Genomic DNA, 25,795 nt, shown 5'->3' on the forward strand with positions numbered 1-25,795 from the left:
GCCTCCTTTAATTTGTTAGATGTATGTGGTAATAAAAGTTTTAAAATTGTTAAATCAGAAGATAAGTTATCTGCGATTGGATACATGCTGAGATTGATGTATAATGAAATCATGTATAAATGTAACACCTGTCACAGACATTGAAATAGAACTGTTTCAAACTTTCTCTTTTATTATGATACTGGAGGAAATTTCGTCCCGCATCTTTGATTTCTTTAGATTGTTAACATTTTTTACAGACTTGTATGCATTACATCAGTTTTTACGAATACCGTTATGTACATGCAACACTCCCTACACATTGTTGACGAAGTTTTAAGCATTTCTAATGTGATAAATTTCTAAAGCGGATACGAAATACGTTTTGTTTTCATCACAAAGGACGGAAAATTCTTCCTAATCAATCAACAAGTAACTAACTACAGTTTCTGGAGGCAAATATACACAATATTTATTAGTCTTGTGTTCAGATCCTGGGTATGTTTTGTTCACATAACTCCCGAGGCTATTCAAATTTGTACGAGTGTGTCTCTTTTCTTCTCAAAACATTGATAATCAGAGCAAATATCAAGACAGATTATAAGAGAAATGATTAAAGAAATTTAAAAGATTATCTAGTCGAGCCAGACTAAATATATGCATTTACTATGTAGAAATCGAGACCAGAACTCCATTTTCTGGAGTTAAGCTACAGCTTCTTAGGCCCTTTAGTTTTTCGATTTCTCTATATTGGTACATTATTATATATCAGATAAGTATTCATCTTATACCACATATGAAAACACTTAAACATGGCAGAAAATCAGAAGTACTGGTTTTGTGCTGAGTAGGGTATGATCTTAGGAGTGATTTTAAGTGAATGTTCGTTCAACTTAACTACCAGATTTCAGATTATAATGTGTCCAAGTGTTGTAATTGACAAGTTAATGGCAGGTTTTCAAGCTCAATATGATACATAGAAGATGTCTAAAATCTATTGCGACAAGGACATTTCGACACCCATTGATTTGAGAACTTAGTTTTGAAGTAATTTGGCTCAAAGCAGATTTACGAGGCTCTTTACGACATAATGGTTTTACTTGGGTTAAATTATTTCATGTTTCTAACATGTTTTTTTTCTAATGATTTTGAGTAGAAAGTCAGTTTGCTTTTACTGCGTTTTATGATAATGATTTGTGTAGAAAATGTGTGTGCCTTTACTGTGTTTTATAATTATGAGTTTGCATGGAAGCTTAGTGTTCTTTTACTGTTTATTATTATAATGATTATATGTAGAAAATTCTGTATGCTTTTACTGTGTTTGCTTTTAATGAATTTGTTTGCTTTTGCTTAAGGAATAGACTGTAGATATAAAGTTACACTCTGGATATCAAATACATTTGTCTGTTTAAATATGGAGGTCAAAGAACTTTACGCTTACTATAAACATCCTAATGCATTTTATTTACAGATTATTGCTACATAAACGAAATTTATTCCATATATTTACAAATTTCCGTTTTCTTTCCTTCACATTGACCTAATGCTGCACACATTTAAAGTAATATGTCTTTAAAAGGACATACGTTCAACAGAGTAAGTATACTCTATAATGCTCTGTCAACTGTGGCAAAATATTCACGTAAATTGTACATAGCTGTATATAAAGAAGTGTATTTTTGTCTGTACATATTGTGTTTGATCGCACTGATTTTGTTTAAAAACTTCTTTAGCGTTTATTGTGATTTTATTTTGATAACGTAAGTATATGGTGGTTCTGTATGTTGATATATGATGATTCTGCAATTTAATAAGTGGTAGTTTATAGTGCGAAAGTAGTAAGTAATAAAATTGCAAGAAGATCATTTTGAGGCATAGAGAGCATCCAAGCAGAATAACAGCAGAACCGGTTTGATTCTAGGTCTATTGATGAATGCGAAACACCTGTCGCGCACCAAAGCACCGGCTTAAATGAAATTCCATTAAACACATATACATTAAATGGACGCATGGTCCCAAAAGACCAGAAGATATCAAACCTTATTTTGAATTCCAGTCATGTTCCAAGTTAAAGGACAGTATAAAATGTTATCGCCGATGGGTGAATATACATACTGCTTATAGAAAGCATGGTGAAGCAAGCCTGAAGAACTATAAACACATGTACTCGTACTGTCAATGCAGAAGACAGAACTAGTATCAACATCACCATAAAGGGGTTGACGAAACAGACCAAAGCAGCTCAGTTCCGATGGGCTTTTAGTACTGCCTTTCATGGAGTCCACCACCTGTTACAACAGACCCAATCAAAGAAGATAACGTAGCGTCCAAATTCAAAAAGGTTGAACACCAAACATCTGGTGTGTATCAAAACAATCGGCTTAAATTCTCTTCTACTAAAACGCTTTATAACTTCACGAAATACGTTTGAAAGGTTGACTGACCCAAAATCTTACGAATTTTGTAAACAAATTTCCTATTAAAATCAGGTTTTGACATAATTGTTCGCTAAAGTGTCTTTACTTTACTTTACTATTAAATTTTAAGACTTGATAAGGATTACGATAGTATCAAGCAAAATAGTGGTCTTTAATACTCTTTATGTGGTTGTTGTATTCATTCACATATCGGAATAAACTGAAATGTTTGATTAGTAAATGAAATTAATGGTCTGCAGAGCTAGATGGTATCTATTCACTGATGGTTTGTAGCAGTTTTAAATGTTAAGACCATGCTCAGAAAGTCAAAAGCTGGCCTTTATGCACCTTGGTCTTTGTTCACTTATTAACATAAAACGAATATGTTTATTTTCGGAGTGAAACTAATGGTATGTTAATTTCACAGGTTGTCTCTAGCAAAAGCATGCCTTTACGTGTAGTTGACCTTAATTCACTAAATCAATTGGAAATAGAACATTTCGAGATGAGACCATGTAAGAAAAAGCACCGGGTTAAGCGGAACACTATTACCAAGGGCATTGAATGGAAACCGCAATTCAAAAGGACCAGAAAGTATAACAACACTGTATCAATCTAAGTACGGGGAGACATTTCACAGCCATCACACGGCACTTAAAGATTCTGTTTTGATAGTTAATAAAATCTGTAAGTAGATCCTTTGGTAGCAGAGAAGGCAACCAAGCAGAATGATAGCAGACTCGGTTTGACTGAGTCTGTTCGCGAAACGTAATGGAAAGTGCAATACCCCGCACGTTCCATAGCACGGAGTGAAGTGGAACTCTATTTAACAAGCATTGAATAGACTCCATGGTGCCAAAGAACCAGAAAATATACCAACACTGAATCCAAGTACGAGGAGATTTTTTACAGCCGCTAAACTGCTCTGAAAGATTGCTGTTGTGATACTTAATTTGTTTACTATAGACTGAACCCTTGTGCTCTAAAATAACGCAATTAATCAATTAATCTTTATAATTTGTACCAAAGTTCATGGGGATTCAAAGTGAGAATAAAATATTTCTGAAAATATAGGAATTGATTTCTTACTGTCAGTCTCTTTACATAAAAACTTTCCGTGCCATAAACAGTTAATGTAAAGAAAGTCGTACAAGTTCATATATGCGTTTTGGTCGAGGTATATATCTCGGTGTTTCCACAACAGATATCAGTCTCGGTGAAAGATCTCCTGTGGAACCCGTCAATGTATACATAATATAAAAGTACAGGGTACGTATCAATGTATCAACTGAAAGAAAATGACCAAACCAAGAGAAATCAACACTCTTAATAAAAAGCCACGTAAATGAGCTTATTTACTGCTGAGGGGAAGTAATTCACGTTCGCATAATAATATTTAAATTGTAGCACGTGGTAGATTGTTTCCCTTTTTTCATTTATCGTTACATACATAAATGTGTGTGCATAGATATATATGATTTAGAATTCATAATTATCATAGCACCAGAGAAAAGTGTCCACAGTTTCAATTATTTAAAAGAAACTACGAAATTTAAACGTATTCTGCTAAAAAAATCTCATTGTTTCCGGTCACAGTATCAGTACCGATTATTGCTAATCTGAGGGACCCTCGTAATCGAGAGGTCAAAGTCGCTGAGTTCAAATTACTTGCCCCTCACCCCTGTGGACTCAAAACCTCGTTAGGTGTAGATTTTGTCATGTCTGGAAGCGTCCGGGGCTGCGGGGTAGTAATGGGAAAAAATAGAAATTAAAAACGATGACTGATATAGTTTATTCCATATCTAAATCCACGGGCCAACATTGTTTAACCTATAATAATCATGAGACACACACACAAACACACGCACACGCACATGCACACACTTGCGCACAACACACGTGCTCACAGGCACGTAATACACAACATTTAAGTAAGAAGAAATGTATGTGTTTACGTATGTTCATCAATAAGTAATGAAAAAATAAAATGATTGTTCACATATCTCTAAATTAGTTATTACCAGTAACGCTAGGTTATGCAGGGTGAATCTTTAAATTATTAAGCATTTTAAACGTTAAAAAAATGTTGATGAAAATGAAAAAGATCTGAGAAAATATCATTGTAAAACACCACAGATAACGACCGGTAATGTCGCCTTAACGCAATGTAAATTGTCGCAACACATGAAAGGTACATAGTATAATTCAAACATCTTTACAACAAACGTATTTTGTCTTTCAAAAACTCATTGCTGATGAAGTATACTGTATGTACATGCACACTGTAAGAAATGTAAGTATTATACCGAGTTTCAGAAAAGGTTTCCGTTTCGTGATGATTCTTTTTAACATCCTGTTTTTTTAAAAAAGTAGCTTTACACTATGTAGAGAAACCGTATAAACAGAAAACTTACAGAATTACACATAGTAATATCGTTCAATACTTTGATTGAAAGTAGTTAGTTAAACGTCACTATATTGTATCACTGCAAAACTTCACCAGTGTCAGAAAAAAGACTTTTAAATGTTAACGTCTGAATAATTTATTCAGCGTTTATAAATAATGATTAAACAAAAACTGCTTCAATCTTTCTAGAGTAGATTATTGTAACTCAGTATTGATACTGTATTCAAAGTCCTTTTAACGTCATCAGAAGTAGAGCCAAGTTCGTCGTGGCTACGAACGTTACCCATTATCCAACAGCAATCCGCAAATATTGCACCGGATCCGAAGCTATCAAATGCCAAACCATCAAAAAATAGTATATTATTAGTAAAACCTCTTCAACTAAATCCATAAGCTTTATTGTCTATTTTCAGAAAGTCTTTCTTCTAAAGACATTCAGCTATTCTTGATGTTTTTAGATTTTTTTGTTGTTTTGTCAATTCCTGTCGGCGACGATTTCGAACTCACGCGGGACCCCGCCAAGTCCGCGAGATCCTGCACATCACTCCCTATTGAGCTAAGCGGGGGTGGGTTGGGAGCGGGCGGGGTGCGACGATGTTTTTAAATGTTCAGTGTGAAGCAGAATAGCTGATTTCAGCATAGACTGAAACTTATTTTATTAGATGTAACAGGCCATACCTGATGCACTAGATAACCACACAAAGAACCAGTGTCTATACGTCAAAGGGATCAGCTTATACGTTTTGTGAGATGTTGCTAATATCAAATACACCATATAACCATGTAAATAACTAGGGTGTACGCTTCCAAAGGATGTTTCATATACTTTATTGGATGCTGTTGGCTGCAGCTGATATACACTTAATTACCACGTAAATAAGTAGGTTAAAAGGTCTAGACTGAAGACAGTTTCTTTGCAAAATTACATAATAAGTATTGTAAAGACGTAGAAAACAATGGCCAGTCATGTCGCTCAAAATATGTTTCTATATAGCTGAGATATAGAAAAGGAACTGCCTAGAAATTATAAAGTTTGTTTTATAACCTTAATATCCACTTGTATTAGTTGGAGTATCTTTCAAATTCGAACTAATTACTGTACTAACGTTAGCAATCTAAAACCTTTGCCCGAATTCATTCAATACAAAAATAAAAAAATCGTAAAAAAAACAATTATCCTGCAGATATTACAAGCAAAAACTTACAATTACATAATATCACACTGTTAATCTTAAAACCAGTAAGAATGATTACAAAATCTGAGAGAGGTCATCTAACTGGCTTCGAATTTATATACATTTATTATTATATTAAAGATATGGCCAATTATAGTTCGCAGCCTCAAACGATTCGGTTTTACATAATCGTTTAAAAGATAAAAATCAAATTAATTTCAAAACACTCGAACTGTAACAAAACCAAACAAGAGTAATCATCTACAATACGTTTCTTCAAATTCTGTTCCGCAATTTTAGCACCTCTCGTTTTTTTTCGTAGACGTTTACGATAAATATCGACAATGTGTTCTGAAAGCAGTCTTTAAGAGAAACTGTTCATAAATATTTGATTTCACTTGATTTTTTCTGGAGCTGTTTACTTCAGCTATTGACTTAGTGATGTAATAATATTTTCTCAGAGAGCGGCAGTTAAAACAAAACGCCCACAATGTAAGGATCAATGGAAATTCTAGACGAAGAAAAAGAATGTAATAGTGTGGCCTTTGAATGGATGCGAAAAACTTGATCGAGGCTTAATTTTGCTATATTACTAAACGGTGTTTGATGTCTAGTTTACGACCCTGCAATATTCATACTATTTCCACGTACAGACTGACAGAATGATATGAAGCGTTGATAGAATACTTTCATAAAATACAATTTCCAAATTGTTACAGACTTTTAAAAACGTTTTTGCTCTAGATCGAAATTTTAAAGCGGGCGTCAGTTACTATGTTTAGAAAATGTCTGCGCTTGCAACTTTTAGGATTGTAATATTCGTGTTATATCTCTAAAACACATTCTATCATCCTGGAACTATAACAGTACCAGAAATACGTGTAAAATATACAAAAGCTTTACCAAATTGCTAACAAAGGGAGCTAAGATTCCGCCGATGCGTGATATTGAAGATGCTATACCGAGACCACTATTTCTGAAAATAAAAAGAAGAAAATTTAATGCCAAAACCAGAAGTGCATTTCGATTATATCATGTCCAAACAGCAATATTTATGAATATATGAACTGGCTAGTCCATTTCTCATTATTATCACTCTATTGATCAACAGAATAAAGATTTGGCATAGCATGAAAGATTCAGAAGAATTTCAATTTTCAAACACTACTCGGGATCTTGCTATGTGTTTGACACAACCTATTTACAGTATTAGTATGCATTGTAATTGGTGACTGGTTTCACTTCATATTTTCTTGTATTGCAAAGTCAAGTTCAAATTTCCTTTAATTAACAGTATCAATCGTCTCCCAAAGGACAACAAGGTTGCATTAGGCGTTGAACATTTAGAACAGTACTAATAAGTCTAATGAACAACTGGTATAGTTTGTTTCAACTGATTTTGTTATGTTGGAAGAAAGGCAAGTTTTACCCTTCAGTAATAGAATGACAGAATATCAAAGTTTGACCCTACTGAGATATTTCTTCGTTCATGTCCTAACCTGATCAACAAAACAATGTTATTAAAAGCTATAAACAATTCAGAAATGTTATCTCTTTAACTTATGATCATTATGTACGAAGAAAACGTTTTGCACAACTTATATGTACATGTATTTTACCTGGTGGCATGGCTTTTAAAAGGACATAAGAAGGAATGTTACAGTAGCACCATAAAACTTAAAGAAGCCGTTTCCAGGGTGTTTATATGCAAGTCAGTATAGAGTTCTTATCTTTTCACCTTCCCAATGGATCAACATTTAAATCTTGCGATATTTCTCTCCGGTTTATACAAGTGTATTCTAGGACTCTTTGGGCCTCTCAGTACAATCGACAACATTTCTTATCATTAACGTGCATAACCTTTCCCGATAGGTATCAAAAATGGAAACAATTGACAGCCTTGGATACTAAAAATGATGATACTAAAACATATTTTTTTTTGAATTGCACCTTAGGACTGGTAAACACAAAATTGCATAATAATTATATATCCGCCATTTTTTACCTGTAATTTGTAGGATATATCTCTGGAGTATACAAGAACACAGTGCTGAAGCAGCCAGTGCTGGAAGCTTTCCCTATGAGAGAAAACACTGTTGCCACTGTCTCGCCTGCATTGTTCTCTGGAATATATAGAATTATTCTGCTGCAATAAAGTTAAATAATTTGCACATCTACGAAACATTCCCATTTCAACATCATATGCAAACTTTGAATCCATTGAATTACTGTTGAATGTCACTAATATGAGTATCCTACTCTCAGTAATATACTTTTCTGGCTCCAGCTACAAGATAAAATTGGTGCAAACAAGTTTCTGTATAATTATGCGTTTCTTACAAAAAGGTTTATATGTCTTTGTTAACAGGTTATATATAATAGGGACACATAAATGTTTTGCTTACTTAGTAACAAAACGGCGAATGGTATTTGTATTCTAATGTTATAGCAAACACAATTTTAAGCAAAAATTTAGTTTCAATGTACAGAAAATGAAAATAAACGCAATTTTGTTTACCAATCAAATGTAGGAAATAATACTGATGCAGTATAAGTTCATCTGCCAAATATGGTGTATTTTACAGATTATGTACTTTTCTCTTTACAATGAATTTTAAAAGATAGATATTGATTGGCTTGCCTATGGATAGAGACAGTGTGTCTTAACTTACATGTGTCAGATGCAACGCCGATGTTTTCTTTATATGTGTAGTGCAGATCCAAATTTCTTTTTTTCCCAATGAAACACTGTTAAGTGTAGGTATAAATGAGGTTTTCTTTACTTGCTAGATAGGTGAGCACAATGTTTTTGTTTACCTATTTAAAACAGTGAGTTACTCCAATAACTGTCTTATATACCTACACAATACAGTAAGGTATTATTATACAATTTACCTACAATAAAATCCGCCAGCTTGGTTTTAAACTGTGTAGCGCCTCATACTAAGACTGAACTAGTTGCTGATATTACCGAATTGGTTGCTATCTCTGAATTGAATCTTTGTATCGATTTGATTTACTTACTGAATACAGTGAGCAGTGCCGTTGATATGATTAGAGACACTCCCGCTGTACCGAACCACAAAACCATCGTTCTTTTACGTCCAATCCTAAAACACCATGCCAGAATATTAAAATCTTAAATATCTTCTTCATCCTACTTCCAATGAGTAAACAGCAAATACCAGAATTTTAACTATACACAAAATTATTCTATATTCTTTGAAGTCTTGCATTCTGTCAACAGAAAATTACTTTGCATTATTATGTTCAATACCATAATTTAACACCGCACCAAATAATAGTTTGACACAGAATGCAACATAATCATAAAAAAATAATTTTCCTTTGATGTAGGTCTTTATTTCTGGCAATAGAAAATTACTTGGTATAATTTTTAGACTTCTACACCCCCTTTAAAATATATTTATAACATAATTAGCGAGATATGAAATGAATTCTTTGCTGATGATTCTTTGAGTCTGGTAACAGAAAAATACATTTTTAAAAGCCATTGGAACTCTTTAGTAGAGTTAAGATCTTTAATTCTAGGAGTGAAACAAAAACTGTCAGTTCTGTATAAACTAAGCTACAATATCACAAAAAGAAAAGAATATTTGCTTCTTTGGGTTTGAAATTTGTGTTCACTCTTGATGACATCTAGTTCTGTCGAAAGATAAAAGGTTTTAATTCACTGAAAATATTAAAATGCCCTTTTGGCCAACAATTATTATAGAAAAATAAAAATAAAGTATATTGCATTTGAAAAACAAGAAAACAATTCAATGTTCTTTAACACATCTATTTTCACACACAATTTGCACATACACCTTCTGTTGTCCAAACAATAGGTTTAACATGAACATACACGTACATGTTTATTGTCGAACGGAAATATCATACAGCACACAATATATAAGATCTTGATGACATTTACACAATATGTTTAAAACCACTCAAAATGAAAAACCTACTTGCAGTTTAGATACATTACCGTCTGTACAAAGGTGTCACTTAGACACCACTCAAATATACACGCACTTGCTGAATAGGTAAAATTCCATTAGTTTCTATGAAGCCACATTGAAAAATATACTTCTTCCTGTAAAAGAGATAAAATTCCATCGGTTTTTTGATGGATATATTCTATCAGAAAATTTGATAAAAAAACATACTTACTTGTCAACGTACAAGTGTGTACATATACAATATATTCAAAAACATAGAAAAAATAAGCACTTACCTTCGGAGAAGATATCATGTCTGATGCAGGAATACACTTCTTATAAATACGTCAGAACAAAATAGGAATTTAAATAGAGCATAGCAGAGTCAACTGGCTCATTCATTTTGAGAGATAGAGGTGAAAAACTACGTATCTAAAACGAAAATCTTTGCCTACCACTACCATAAAATGCGATCTCTTAGCAATCAACTTTGCACGTTTTCACAAACACGCAAAAATGGGGAATACGAAAGTTTCCAGATGCCAGAAATTGAACCATATTTGGTGCCATCCTTTTAAGTAGTTCCCCTTGCCTTGGTTGCTTCTTGCTTTATGGTTGACAAGCGAGGTGAAAAACTATGTATCTTAAACGAAAATCTTTGCCTACCACTATCATAAAATGCGATCTCTTAGCAATCAATTTTGCACGTTTTTACAAACACGCAAAAAAATGGGGAATACGAAAATTTCCAGATGCCAGAAATTGAACCATATTTGGTGCCATCCTTTTAAGCAGTTCCCCTTGCCTTGGTTGCTTGCTTTACGGTTGACAAGCGAGGTGAAAAACTACGTATCTAAAACGAACATCTTTGCCTACTACTACCATAAAATGCGATCTCTTAGCAATCAACTTTGCACGTTTTTACAAACACGCAAAAATGGGGAATACGAAAGTTTCCAGATGCCAGAAATTGAACCATATTTGGTGTCACCCTTTTAAGCAGCTTCCCTTGTCTTGGTTGCTTGCTTTACGGTTGACAAGCGAGGTGAAAAACTACGTATCTAAAACGAACATCTTTGCCTACTACTACCATAAAATGCGATCTCTTAGCAATCAACTTTGCACGTTTTTACAAACACGCAAAAATGGGGAATACGAAAGTTTCCAGATGCCAGGAACTGAACCATATTTGGTGTCACTCTTTTAAGCAGCTTCCCTTGTCTTGATTGCTTGCTTTATGGTTGACAAGCGAGGTGAAAAACTACGTATCTAAAACGAAAATCTTTGCCTACCACTACCATAAAATGCGATCTCTTAGCAATCAACTTTGCACGTTTTCACAAACACGCAAAAATGGGGAATACGAAAGTTTCCAGATGCCAGAAATTGAACCATATTTGGTGCCATCCTTTTAAGTAGTTCCCCTTGCCTTGGTTGCTTCTTGCTTTATGGTTGACAAGCGAGGTGAAAAACTATGCATCTAAAACGAAAATCTTTGCCTACCACTATCATAAAATGCGATCTCTTAGCAATCAATTTTGCACGTTTTTACAAACACGCAAAAAATGGGGAATACGAAAGTTTCCAGATGCCAGAAATTGAACCATATTTGGTGCCATCCTTTTAAGCAGTTCCCCTTGCCTTGGTTGCTTGCTTTACGGTTGACAAGCGAGGTGAAAAACTACGTATCTAAAACGAACATCTTTGCCTACTACTACCATAAAATGCGATCTCTTAGCAATCAACTTTGCACGTTTTTACAAACACGCAAAAATGGGGAATACGAAAGTTTCCAGATGCCAGAAACTGAACCATATTTGGTGTCACCCTTTTAAGCAGCTTCCCTTGTCTTGGTTGCTTGCTTTACGGTTGACAAGCGAGGTGAAAAACTACGTATTTAAAACGAACATCTTTGCCTACTACTACCATAAAATGCGATCTCTTAGCAATCAACTTTGCACGTTTTTACAAACACGCAAAAATGGGGAATACGAAAGTTTCCAGATGCCAGAAACTGAACCATATTTGGTGTCACTCTTTTAAGCAGCTTCCCTTGTCTTGATTGCTTGCTTTATGGTTGACCGACGACATGAAGAATGTCTAATGACAATGATCCTTCACAACAAAATACCAGTTCGAGAGAAAGATATACGCTATTTCCACTATGTCTAAAACAGATAATCCTGCCGCCTAAACATAATATCGGTATTATTCCGCCGAAGTAATCAACAATATTGAAGTTTTTTTTTAAATATACAAAACAAACGTATCGGACTACATTTTCCTCCATGAAAACATATTATCTACACAACTAGATGACTTTCCGTCTTAAGCAACAAAGTTGAGGCAATCTTTACATAATGACTTCACAAATTATTGCACATCAAGTTACAGGCTGACAAACAGCGCATGGCCAAACAATGCCTGAAAACATTTTCGATCAGAACATCAAGACCTTCATACATACCTCATCCCATAGATGGATGATAAGGATACAATGACTACATATAAGTTTACCCATATCGTCGGAGTGAAGGTGACCATCAAAGGACATATAAACTTAAACAACAAAGTTAATCCAACTTACTTGTTAAAAAGATAAATTTCAAGAAGAAGTGGGGGCACTTCGATAACGCCACTCAAAAAGAAGTTGACGAATCGATCCCCAGCCAAGTGAGAGGACACAAGTGTGAGACCATAGTATGTCCCCGTTGCCACTATCCTACAAAAATATTAAGAAACTGTATATTACAAAATGAGACAAAGTCTCTAGATTTTCTTTGGATCTTCGTTATGTTTTTGTTATTGTTTTTATTCGTGTAGTAATTGACGCAGATTAAAATTTAAAAAACGTGTGGCTTTAGTACAAAATGCAAAACATAACATTTGGTATTTCCTATAGATGAAACCTCTTAAAGTTAACATCTAAATGTTTTCTTTTCTTTTTCATCAATTTAGGAACAATATCTTTTGGATTCTCTTTTTTATAATTATAATACTCTTTCTTGAATTGTTTTATCCTATCTTCTTGTACTTAAGATCGTGACAGTGAATCAAAATTAATGTTGTGATATTCAATGAATGCTGAAATTTGGAAAACTGTTTCAAAATTCTACGATTATTTTATAGTCAGTCAATGTTTGAGGCGAAGAAAACGACATATTTTTTACTTGTTTTAGTAGGAAACGTGTGGTCAAGAGATGCTTACCAAGAATACCACAGGATAAGTGTATTCGCTCTCAAGGCAGGGTTTTTGAGAATGTCAATGACATTGTATTTCTCGACTGTTGGGTTACGCAGCTTATTGTCAACTTGAGGTTTCTTTCCATCTAATAAAGTGTCGTTTTTACTGCCAAATAAATCCATCTCCGTGTCACTAGAGTCTGACCTTTCAGCTTCTGTTGTTGGAATATGGACACATTGATTAAGAAGTTCTTCTGTTTCCTTGTAGCCAACTCCATTCCATTTTGTAGCCTTTTTCAAAATTCTCTTCGCTTTGTCGATTTTTCCATTTGAAATTAACCACCTGACGGATTCTTCTAGCATCCTGTTATGTATAGTGACTTATTAGCAGATCTTAAACAAATTTTATTATTCATCGCCTTTTTTGTAGTACTAGAAAATTTAGACAATCTAGACAATGTGTTTACACAATTTTTCATATTGTCTATTAGTTAAATACAGTTTGCGTATTTAAGCAAGAAACCCATCCATTCAACTTCTTACCCAGTACACATTTACATGCATTAGTTCTAACCGAGAATTTACGAATAACAGAAAAAAGTAATGCTTATTATTTCACTCATGTAAGAATTCATCGAATGGAAAGCACTTTGCAATTTATCATATCTTCCTGACAATTAATGAACATAGTCAGGAAGCTGACTTTAGTTATAGTAGATAGGCATACAAGGTGTATAACTCTTATCATCTGTCGAGAGGTTTACAGTACAGATAATAATCAATTTGATATATACTGACTCCGTCTACAATTCCTATCTTGAAACGTTTATACAAGTATGAGAAATCATAATCTTGACGCTTATTCAGACAGAATAATATCTGCAAAACGTAACAGTTCTGTAAAGTGTTTTATGCTGCATTAATATTTGTTTTGTCATTAGTTTACTTCTTTTGTAGAATACACTTACCACCATTCGGCTAGAGCATAAAGTGAAAATGCAGCCAGTCCTAACTGGAGGTAGCGCCAGTCAAGTCCGCGGAATGCATATCCAAATACTGTGAGGACCATTATGCCTACTGACCATGCCAGAAAAGTTGCAACTTCTGTGTGTGAACGGACTTCTCGTGGAAACATTTCTAGTGCTAGAATTTTTCCAGTGCAAACAATTCCCTGTTGAATTTAAAAGTATAGAAACTAATTGTAAATGTACTTCATAGTATGAAAGGAACTCATTTCGGAACATGCCATGATATTATAATTTGTCGATTACCTTCAGTTTTGTGTGTCAGATAAACTTTTTCGTCTTACATCTTCTACAAAATATAAATTACCCATGCATTTGACACTGACAATCACAACAAGTGGGCCACGAAGGCCCTTTTTTTTGATCACCTGACCAAGTTCATTCTCCAGATTTACTTATACTGCTTAATGACCTTAAAATATACATTCAGACTATGTTTAATGTAAATCAGGCAAATCACGAGTTTTTATTTTCAATATGACCTTTTGATAGAGTTGCATACCCAAGAAATCAAAGAAAGATTTTAAACAGGAAAACATTCTGTCAAAATTTAATGAAGATCAAGAAGCAAATGTGACCACTAGTGTTAAAAGGTTCTTCTATTATTCAACCTAATGACCTTGTTTTTGACATCAGATACTCCTGTTTAGAACTTGATCTAGATTTTATTGATACAACCATCCTGTCAAAATATTTCCAGTTTTTGTTGATCTCACAACGAAGAAATTGTATAAAATGTCAATTAAACATACTTATCTGAAACGAAGCTCAGCTTTCATTTTTTTACACCACGTGTCTACATATTTTATTTACCCGTCTAAAGACAGTCAGATTTGTTAACTATATATTCTCTCTTCTTTTATAAATCTTGAAACGAAGGAGACACAAATACCTGAACATACCTGTTGAAAGGTGCCAGTTACTAGCCTCAGGGTAAGTAGCATGTATATATTTGTTGAGGACGCCATAACTGCCATTGTTGCCATTACACCTATGTGAGATATCACATGCACCGTCTTGCGGCCGTATCTGTCTGCTAAATGAGACATTATCAAAGCTCCTAGACCCTGTCCGGCAAGTACCAAAGACTGTGCTAGAGCGGCTAGATTTGCCCGAGAACATACTAGGTTCCACTAAAAAGACAAAGCATAAAACAAATAACATTTGAAAATTAGTTACGTATAAATGACGAGACGTACAGAGCCACTATTTCAGTGATTGTTTAACACGAGACCGATTACTTGATTTTCAAAGGAGCTTGTCCCTTTCTGTCTTGGTATTTGTTATTTCTTGGCTATCTCCAGAAGACACTTCATACTGCTTTTTTCATGTCAAAAACAGAAATAAAAGTTTCAGTATTATCTTATATACCTAATGTTTCAAACGCATGATGTGTATATTATAGATGTAATGTCATCATCTATTATTGTTCTCTGCATATACAGACAACTTGCATTTGAAAAAATAAATAATAAAGTGATAATATAAATAATAACATCACTTGATTAGTTTTCATGAAAACCCCATACCTCATATGCATATGACAGCGTGTTTGAAAATGTAAACTTGTCACATTTTCTAGTTTCTACAAGTGCCGACGTGTTTCCAATATGTTTGTAGACGTCGTATTCACACTGAGAGGCCTTATACGTGAAATTGTCGTGCAGATCCGTTTCATTATCACCTGTCTCTGGTACATCGCAAGTGTATTCAGGAATATGTCCTGAAGTAGAATATACAAGGTTAGTTCTATGCAAAAGCTAGTCAGTAGTCCGTTATTTACGCTAATATTCATGCATTACTGAGTCTGGATAATATATACACTTTTATACCATCGACCAGCTAGGCAAAAAGGAAATAACTTTCATTTATAAAGAGTTCCTTTGGGTTTATTTCTTGCAATAGCTGGCATTTTTGCAATATCTCGGACAGAAAGCAAGGTAAAAAAAGCCTCCATGGTACTCGAAAGCTTCGGTCTTTTCCGTTGTTTTATTACAAAAATCTTATCGTAATACCGACCCGTCGAGACGGGCTGAAACAAATCTTTGTGGTTTAATGTTGCATAACGTTTTTATGATTTAAAAAATCATATATAGGTTAAACGTTCGGTACCATTGTAGCACTCATGTAATACAATGCAAGTTAGTTTGTAACATTGGATAACCTAATACAGTAATATAAGAAAATAAACAGATAAACCAAGCACAACCTTCGTGAAGACAATTATGATAGTTTACAAAACACTGCCATTAACAGACAAAAATATCACAAAAAAAGTTGCTGCAGTCGTATATCCCGTATGACTACTTACTGACTGATTTTTGGGTAAATTAAGTTTTTATTTACATTTTATACTGTTACATTATTCACACTTTTTCAGTAAAACAGTTTTCTCTATAAATCGATCAAGATAAGTGCTGTGAAAGTGACCAGTGGCACAAACTTATTGCCATATTGTTTTTTGCAAGCTATCCTAATGAATAACTATTGTGCAGAAGGGAGTAAACCGTTGCAACACTTTTGAAATAACAGAGAAAATCAACACTCTTCTTGCCTTTTCACCAACGTCTAACACTTATTTTCACTTACATGATCATTTTTTTCAGTGTCATATACACCTTCTATTTCAAACTTGAAGGAAACTAATATGTTGAAAAATTAAAATTTCGCCCCAACTGTGGGCGAGTAGCTTTAATACTGGATCTAGAAATTTCATAATGTCTGTATTTAGATGCGGTTATGCAGCTCAACGCGATAAGTCATGAAGAGAAAATAAGTTTGATATTCCCTAAATGGATCTGACTGTATAAGATACTAAGTTAATATTGATATATAAAGAATATAAACAATGAGCCTTATACAGTAGACAAAATGAGTTTGATCTAGTAGCACTAAATTATGCTGTGAACTGCATCATATAGCCTAGTACCTAAAGTCTTATAGAATACACACGCTGAAATGCCTCCCTAGTTGTGCAGAATATATGCAATAAATTACCGCAAGAAAATACAAAAAGACATGTTTCTAGAAGCTGCTGTTGAAATAGATATCGTTCAAAAAGCACTCTTTCCATGTTTGACGTCCGGAAAAAATGCAAGCATCTCGTATATTGGCGTGACCTATAAAAAACTATCGTAGCCAAGTTTTTTCAACTAGTTATTGATTTCAGTTGATCAAATTTCAAGTTCGACCTAGACTTCGTAAGAACAAAAGTTAGACTGGTGTCTAAACCTGACCAAGTGATCTTCTTTTTGACTCTAGCTGACCCATTTTCAAATTTGACCTTTATTTCATTAACAGATATATTCAGGTTAGGCTTAATAAAGACCGGATGGAGAATGTGGCATCTGTTCAGAGTGTTGAAAAGGTATTTCTAACATTTAACAAATGACAAGGTTTCAGACCGAGGTACAAATTAACCCTATTTTTTATACAGACCAACATTCTCGCCATGTTTCATGACGATCAGGGAGAGGATGTTGCCTCGTAAGTGCAATCAAGTTTTTTCCTATGATCTGACATACTGTCCGGATTTTAGACGCTAGTGTGCCCAGTTACAATAAAGACGCCAGTTTTATCGTGTTGGGCGACATACGGTTTTCCACTTTTTGGACGGATTGTCGAAGACAATTCCGTCCAGTGGAACCACAATAATACATATACGAATTTCGGCTTAATCGATTTTTTGATAACCACCATAGATTTCACACTCCGCTGAAAGAAAATAGTTCTCAAATGGCAGCACATAGAACATCTGAAATTACCACGCTTCACTGCGCGCTTTAATTGAATGCAGAGGATTAGTATAGTATATAGTAGTCGCAACTTGACCGCGATGGTTGACCTTAGGCTGATTATTCATATCGGTCATTTCATTGTAGAAATAAGGGTTGCAGTACATCTATATCACGATAAATCTACGTCAATTTTAAATTTATGAATGCAAAGAGATGAAGCGTTTTACATACACTCCTTTTCAATAATAGGGTGTGCCTCATTATGTATTATAATACAAAGGTCAACCATCGGGGTCAAGTTGCGTCCACTATAATCGTGAGCAGACGATGAGCCCGCTGACCATTAAACTAAGCACGCTTTATATACGAGACAGTGTTCTTATCGCTGGATGACGGTTTTTATAATGAAGATTTTACGTAAATGGAATTCACAAATAAATTAGCTGTACTAAAAACTTCAGAATTTAGGAGAAGTAAAAGCTCGGATATTTGTTATTTTTAATCACCACAAAGAAGTGAAATAGAATAATAGAACTTTGATAGATCCTTTTGATAATCAAAAGAAGTAAAAGACTTTTCCAATGATTTATGATACTTGGAAATTTATTGAGAAAGGAATTCATTAAATTGCCGAATAGAATATTACTCAGCTCTCGGTAAATCTGTAAAAGTTATTACTATTTTAGAGCTAAAACAAAATATTTCATGCTCGAATGATTGGCTATTACAGTCTATTTGAATTTGAAACACGGTAATCACCTATATGTGTATTCCTTAAAAGTCTGATCGTCCCTGCTATAATCAGTGACCTTAAAAAATGTGTTTCAGTTCATATCCCTATGTTATTATAGTTTGGTGTATATTTGCTCAATAATTATTACAACATGTATACTTGTTTTGTAATTGTGTGTATGTGTCTATATACACATTTGTGCAGTCTGATCATGATAGTCTGCATTGTTCATATTTAGTCATTAAATTCGCAATGAACATAGAAATTTGGCAAGGAAATGGTTACACTGTTGTAAAAAAAAACAACTGAAAAAGACATTTAATAGTTTAACAGTCCCAACAGAAAAGGGACATTTCTGATCTCGGACCTGACAGAATCAATACATTTCAAGACAATCCGTCCTACAGTATTTACAATGCTTTGATTTAGTTTATGCAGGCTCGCATTCTGTCAATAATCTATGAAGGTCAGATACAGAACGGAAAGTGTCCTCTAGTGTAAACTAGTTCTTACACTCGACGTAGTGATTTAGTTTTTGTCCAAATATATAACCCGGATTAAAACTTAATCTAGATTTTATACAGACAAATAATCTGACATTTTGTCTATAAATATTGGGTAGATATGACCAATTAAGTTTAGGCAAGTTTTTTTCTGTTATTCAATCTGATGACCTACTATTACACGGCCTGTAAACACTGGCTCGTCCTCTTTAAGGAGATGAGTTGAAAAAAGAGCCAATGATACTTCCGAGGAGGCGCTAATGACCGGAACTTTATGCAGAATGTAAACAAAGAAGAAGGGTGAGTAGATTGTTTCCTTTCTCAGATAAATGTAAGGCCCTATTTCAAAAAATAGCCAATGTAGTTCCACTCAGAAATGATTATACTTTTTATATATGCAGGCCATTTTGCAAGGTAAATGCATTCCTTGACGTGAGAACTTTTGAAAGTTGGAAAATGGGGCAAGTTCGAACCAAAAGTGGAGATTTACCAATATATTTCGTCCCAATTTACACATATAAGAGTAAATATACATTGTACCAATTTTTCCCATAATGGTATGTTAAAGGGAATTCCTATAGTTTTTTATGCGCATCTTTCTGCGCAGCCGACACTTTCTATGGAAAACTGAACTGAAGTCAACATTTGTTGAAACATGTTACAGACAATCTTAAATATGAGGAATTTTGAATGAAAAGTTATATCAGTAATCAAATGTTGATACTGGTTTATGTTGTATTGACAAGTATCATGCCTGACAGGTATCTTGCTATTTTTGTGGTTGTGTTTTCACATCGCATTTTAGTACAAAGACAGTGTTGTTCATATAATGTAAGATAATTTACTTAGTACTGATAAGACAATATCACCTTTCAGATTATTTAGTATTCAATTATAGAAAGAATTAAGAATTTTTAAAACTTTTTTTAACTTTTAGCAGACATACATGTAATCAATTTGGCCAGGTTCGCGCCATTTCCGTCCGAACAGGTGTTGTATTCTAGCGGTCTTAACATAAAATTTAGCCTGGTGACCCATACATTTTTAGCCATTTTTATGCTCACAATGCAATTATCTATACACAAGAAGAAAAAGAAAAAATTCTATGAAAGAGTTTTTTCAAAATTTAAAAAAAATATTCTTCACTATGGGTATTTTTCATTGAAAAAAGTTTACAAAAGTAAATATGAAACAATATTTTTTTTCATTTGTATCCATTATTGTAAGGATAGAGTATTACAAATATGACTATGATATCAAATAAGTATATAATAAAATCTGTAAAAAGAAAAAACCGTATTGTGCTGCCTGGATGTATATTTTGGTTGGTATTTATAAAAAAGCAGAAAATTATGAAAATGTTGAAAAATCGCTGGCAGTTTCAGCAACAGTGGGTGTGTACAAAACAATTTTTCACAATAACAAGCCTGGTGACCTATTGTTTTTATTTGTTCATTGTTTTCAGCACAAATTTTCCTATCATATATGTGAATTTAAAAAAATTCTATGAAAGGAAAAAAACTATAGGAATTCTCTTTAAATCTGTATTATTTATGTGTTTTAACGGCGGGTTTTACCCCTCTATGCTCAATTTTGGCTAAGAGGAGGAGCCAAAGCCTTGGAGGAGGCGCAAAAGTCCAGAGTCGGAGCCACTGACCAGTTCATTTCCTGGGTGATGAACACTCGTATAAAGCGGTTTCGTTCTCGCAATGTAATATCTATTCCGTTTTAATGTTTATAATTTGATGCTTGAAATTGTATTATACTACCCAAATGCACATAATCTACCTAAAATAACAAGAGCTGTCCATAAGACAGCCCACTCGACTTTTCTCAGTACTTGACTCTGAATTAGAGCTTTGCCAGTAAAACTTTATAAAACTTAAAACTCTAAGTTAAAAAGGGGCATAACTCTGTCAAAATTCAATCAGAGTTATAGAGATTGTTTCTCCTGGTGTAGACTTTGATAGTAAATAACTGTTTTAAGTTTCAAGTCAATAGCTTTGATAGTAACAGAGATATTTGACTTTATAAAAAAATAAATATCCAACGGCGACGCCGACTCCGACTGCGACGTGAACACAATATCGTTTTGACGATTTAAGCATTGCTGGTCATGTTAGAATGTACACTTTATTTATAAAACTCCCTCGATATTTTTGCTAATTTGTTTTTTTTTTTTTTATCTTTTCAATATATTTATGTCTTTTCTAATTCATTTAGAAACAATTTTTTTAAGAGTTATTTGAAAGCATAAATAAAATCGAGAAAGGCAGCATTACTATATAATGTAAATATAAGAAATGATTTTTTTTTCGATATTCTTAAGTATCAACATACATGTTTCCTTACAAACGTTATTTAAGTAAAATTAGAAAACTGTATTTATAATTCTGTAACTGTAAGCTCAGTAACGGTCAATACCCATTCTTACTACGTAGCATTAATTAAAAACAAATCTGACATCAAATATTGCCTCAACAGATGGCACCCTCCCAGTACTAAATAATAACTAATTAATATGACTTTGACTGCAGAACGACGACTGACAAACGGACAAGGATAAGACAAAAGCTATATGATACATGCGGTTCGACAGGGGAATAAATATATAACGTTTTCAGTTTCTTTGTTATCGTTAGAACATCTGGGAGAGGTATTTTAAGTGTTAGCATTTTCATATACGTATATGTAATCGAATTAAGCAATTTACAAGTAAACAATTATATTTATTTAGCATTTGTAAGTACCTAGTGAAGCACATGTTGCAATTGCATTTCAAGACTACCACAAAGTTAACACTAACTATTAAAAAATCCAAAATGCGTTGGACATGAAAACCGTTGTGCATTAGGAAATGTCCCTTTCACAGAAAATATCATAACTATACAACTTATAACGCCATGATAGCCCATCATTAGACAAGTGCAAAAGAAAAGAGAAGTGTAAATATCTCGTAATACATTCTAAGGAAATGAATAGGATGTTGTTAAAACATCATCCATCAGATGTTTGTCACAATCCAAGGAAATCATGATAAAGATCTGGTATGTGAGAACTGATGACACATTAAAAAAAACAGCTAAATTTCAAAGTGCTTTGGCTCCCACTCCGGTTCTTAGCGCCTCCTCTGCGGCGTTGGCTCCTCCACATGGTGATAAATGCACGTGTACGGGATAAACACGCTAGTAAACCACGTAAGTCATGCAGTAGTAAGATATGCTTTTCAGCAAGGTTGATGCAGGGACTATAAAATCTTAAATTTGTGTAAATTAGGGTGAAATATATGGGAAAATGTCCACTTTTGGTTTGGACTTACTGTATTTTCCAACTTTCAAAAGTTCTCACGTCAAAGAATGCATTTACCTTGCAAAATGGCCTGCATATATAAAAAATATAATCATTTCTAAGTGGAACTACATTGGCTATTTTTTAAAATAGGGCCTTACATTTATCTGAGAAAGGAAACAATCAACTCACCCTTCTTCTTTGTTTACATTCTGCATGAAGTTCCGGTCATTAGCGCCTCCTCGGAAGTATCATTGGCTCTTTTTTCAACTCATCTCCTCAAAGAGGACGAGCCAGTGTTTACAGGCCGTGTATTAGGACTTACATTGCACAAGTTCACTTACTCTATTTTGCTTTTTCACAAAATTTTTAAGTATGCCCCTTTTTCACCTTCAAATTTTTGGTTTAGTTTAGCATGTAAGCTGGTATCTCAGTACCCACTGATGGGAATGGATAGAAACTTTCAACTCTTGTTCACTGTGATGATCGGGCATGCAGTGCACAATATCCATAACTCTACTTTGCATTTTTACAAAATTATGCCCCTTTTTCTACTTAGTAAGTTTGGTTAAGTTTTTGTGCGTAAGCTGGTATCTTAGTGCATACCCGCTGAAGGGAATTGATTGAAACTTCACACACTTGTTCACTGTAACGATCTGACATGCAATGCACAAGTTCCATAGCTCTATCTTGCATTTTTCACAAAATTATGGCCCTTTTTCGACTGTAATATTCAATAAACTGCCAATGCTGTTGAATAGTCGAGTATTTTAGAATTATGCAATGAAATTCTGTAATGAGTTTGATCTGGTATTCAAAGAGTTTAGCTTTATCAACTTAAAACCTTATGGAATATTGTCAATTAATAACTTAAATCTAAATGCCCTATCTGCATATAGCCAGTTAATTGATACAGAGTGGAAACCTTAAACCTTTAAATCAATTAATTGGTACATTTTCTAACCTTAAACTTAAAGCCCTGTTTGAATATAGTAATTTAATTGGTAAAGTGAGACATAAAGCCTTATACCATAACATACAATTTAGCTACAAATACAAATACATTTTGATTACATTCGATTAACTGAATACTGTTTTGTTTGTTTTGGTTTAACACCGTTTTTCAACAGTATTTCAGTTATGTAACGGCGGGCAGTTATAGGCATACAGACACTAAATAGAAAAATGGCGCGAAAATTTTGTTTGACAAAATCTGACGCTTTGTCTTATGGTACTGAAACTGCCGTAAAAACTTGGAAACTGTTGATATCAAGCTAAAACCTTGTATTTTTTCATGCATTTGGGTTTCTTGTACATTTCAAATGAAACTGGCAGAGTGTCAGAGAAAAAAGTTTTTCTTATAGGCATACAGACACTAAATAAAAAAATGGCGCGAAAAAAAATGGTAGTCGCATAATGGCGGATACAAATAGTCCTCAGTTTTTGCTCTGTAGAGCTATTTTCCTTATTTTCTTTGCAATTTTTTTGCTAAAATCACATGACAGATCTATGCTTGACATGTAGGTAGCATTTTCATAATGAAATAACAACATGACAAAAATTTTCATGGAAACATAGATCATACACCACCAGTATAATTCGGGGTCTCATTTATTAGCTGATTTTGCAGTTTGTGTGTTTGACTGAAATTATTCTTCTTGCATCAAACATGAGCCCCACTTTTCTTTTGATTTTTAGTTAGCACTGACAATATTCTTCAAGAAAATGTAAGTTACAGACATTAGTCCTGATGTGTGCTGCGGTCATTGGAAATAGGTCAGTTTTATATAGAATAAAGAACAACAACTATTTAGTGTGTTATAACCTTTAACCAAACCGGTGTTCCTGGATTCTGTACCAGTACAAACCTGTTCTCCGCAAGTAACTGCCAACTTTCCCACATGAATCAGAAGTGGAAGACGAATGATTTCAGACACGATGTCTTTTATCAAATCGTCACCGAGAAATACGCCTCGTCCGGGGATCGAACTCACGACCCCGTTAGCCGTTGACGATAAAAATACAAAAATCAGTCACCATATGATTTTATTGTTAGGTCTTACGACCTCTTTTATAAAAGTGAAACGTGAGAGTTTTAAAGTAATATTTTCTGTTCATAATTAACTAACTCTATAAGATCAGCGACCTGCTTTATGGATAACGAATTACTGTTAGTGTCGTAAATAATTTTCAAAATGTTAAAAAAAAAAAGAATGTTTACATGTTAGGAACTTGTACAGATAAATTGTTCACGCTAATATTGAAATACATGAAAAAGAAATTATATTTAATAGCCCGCTATTTCTTTTATCTGATTTTATTCAGCGCATTGTTGTTTTTTCATTTTAATTTATTCATCTTCCCCGTGTTATATGAAATGTAATCCTATAATTTCCTTGACAGTCGACTTAAAGATTCATTAAGGAAGTAAATGTTGTAAATGTCCTTATATGTAAATAAAATAAAACTGAGAATAATACTAAACAATATTTTTTACTCACCAGTAAGGACAGCGCTTAAAATAGCAAAACATGCTGGAGAAAAATCCAGTAGAAGAAGGAAAAGCTGGAAAAGCTGAAATTTTCCCCATGGTTTAATCGCCCTCCAAACAGAATCCAGTTCCTGTATTCCACGATTCATTCTCCTATGATATGCACGCCTTCTCTTATAATATGCACTAATATTTCCGAACGCTGTTATCTGCCTCTGCCCAAATCCTATGTCAGACTGTTACGCTGTAAGACGAAAATATCGATATGTAATTCCCTGACTAGCGATCGTCAAGGTCTGCCGTATATCAATGTCTTACAGAACTTAAAGAAGTTTACTCATATAATGTTGCACAATTAAATGTATACTTCATTTTGGAACCAAAATGTCCCACTTCATGTTAAAAATATATGAACGGGTTCCGTTTGACCATGATTCATCCGGACAACTATATATGCAGATATGCAACTTTGAATTTGTACGTGGCGATATCTAGATCTCAAATAATCCGTAAAGAGGGGAAGTGTTTGGTTATTTTTCTTGTTTAGTTGTAACGCAATGCCTTTTTCTATTTTATTATCACAGCAGCGTTATTTGTGCCGTGTGGCGGCCGTAAACAGTCTCACCGTACCTTCAATCAGAGCTGTTATATTTCGATCTTTTTAGATTCATTCAGCACGACATTTATGTTGTGCTAGAGTACTGTTTAATTTTTCAACTTGAACTTTTCGGCTTGGGTGGCTTTAATAGCTTTTGCTATCGTTTAATCACCCCTTGGATATGGTGCCTGCTTTTGGCAGTTCCTGTGATATGCAGGCTCCATTACCTCAGATCCCGTCTCTAAATTCCAGATTGTTTAGTTCTGCTCATTGTTTTCTCGTTTAGGGGCAAAGCTATTTTTTTACTGAGGA

The 25,795-nt window shown here is 34.0% G+C and overlaps 1 protein-coding gene across 1 annotated transcript in view; it reads right to left on the minus strand.

Annotated features, from left to right (window-relative positions):
* The window catches only part of LOC123566091 (uncharacterized), a 50,291-nt gene extending 25,125 nt beyond the window's left edge, over positions 1–25,166 (minus strand). The window contains exons 1-9 of the mRNA XM_053549187.1: positions 24,896–25,166; positions 15,663–15,856; positions 15,036–15,266; positions 14,077–14,279; positions 13,134–13,472; positions 12,513–12,647; positions 9,003–9,088; positions 7,984–8,101; positions 6,871–6,954 (exon numbers count right to left, since the gene is read on the minus strand). Of these exons, the coding sequence (XP_053405162.1) occupies positions 6,871–6,954; positions 7,984–8,101; positions 9,003–9,088; positions 12,513–12,647; positions 13,134–13,472; positions 14,077–14,279; positions 15,036–15,266; positions 15,663–15,856; positions 24,896–25,034 (1,529 nt within the window). The 5' untranslated portion in view covers positions 25,035–25,166. The remainder of the gene's footprint in view (positions 1–6,870; positions 6,955–7,983; positions 8,102–9,002; positions 9,089–12,512; positions 12,648–13,133; positions 13,473–14,076; positions 14,280–15,035; positions 15,267–15,662; positions 15,857–24,895) is intronic.
* Positions 25,167–25,795: the final 629 nt, after the last annotated feature.

This window comes from Mercenaria mercenaria, chromosome 8 (genome assembly GCF_021730395.1).
Source record: "Mercenaria mercenaria strain notata chromosome 8, MADL_Memer_1, whole genome shotgun sequence".
Lineage (NCBI taxonomy): Eukaryota > Metazoa > Mollusca > Bivalvia > Venerida > Veneridae > Mercenaria > Mercenaria mercenaria.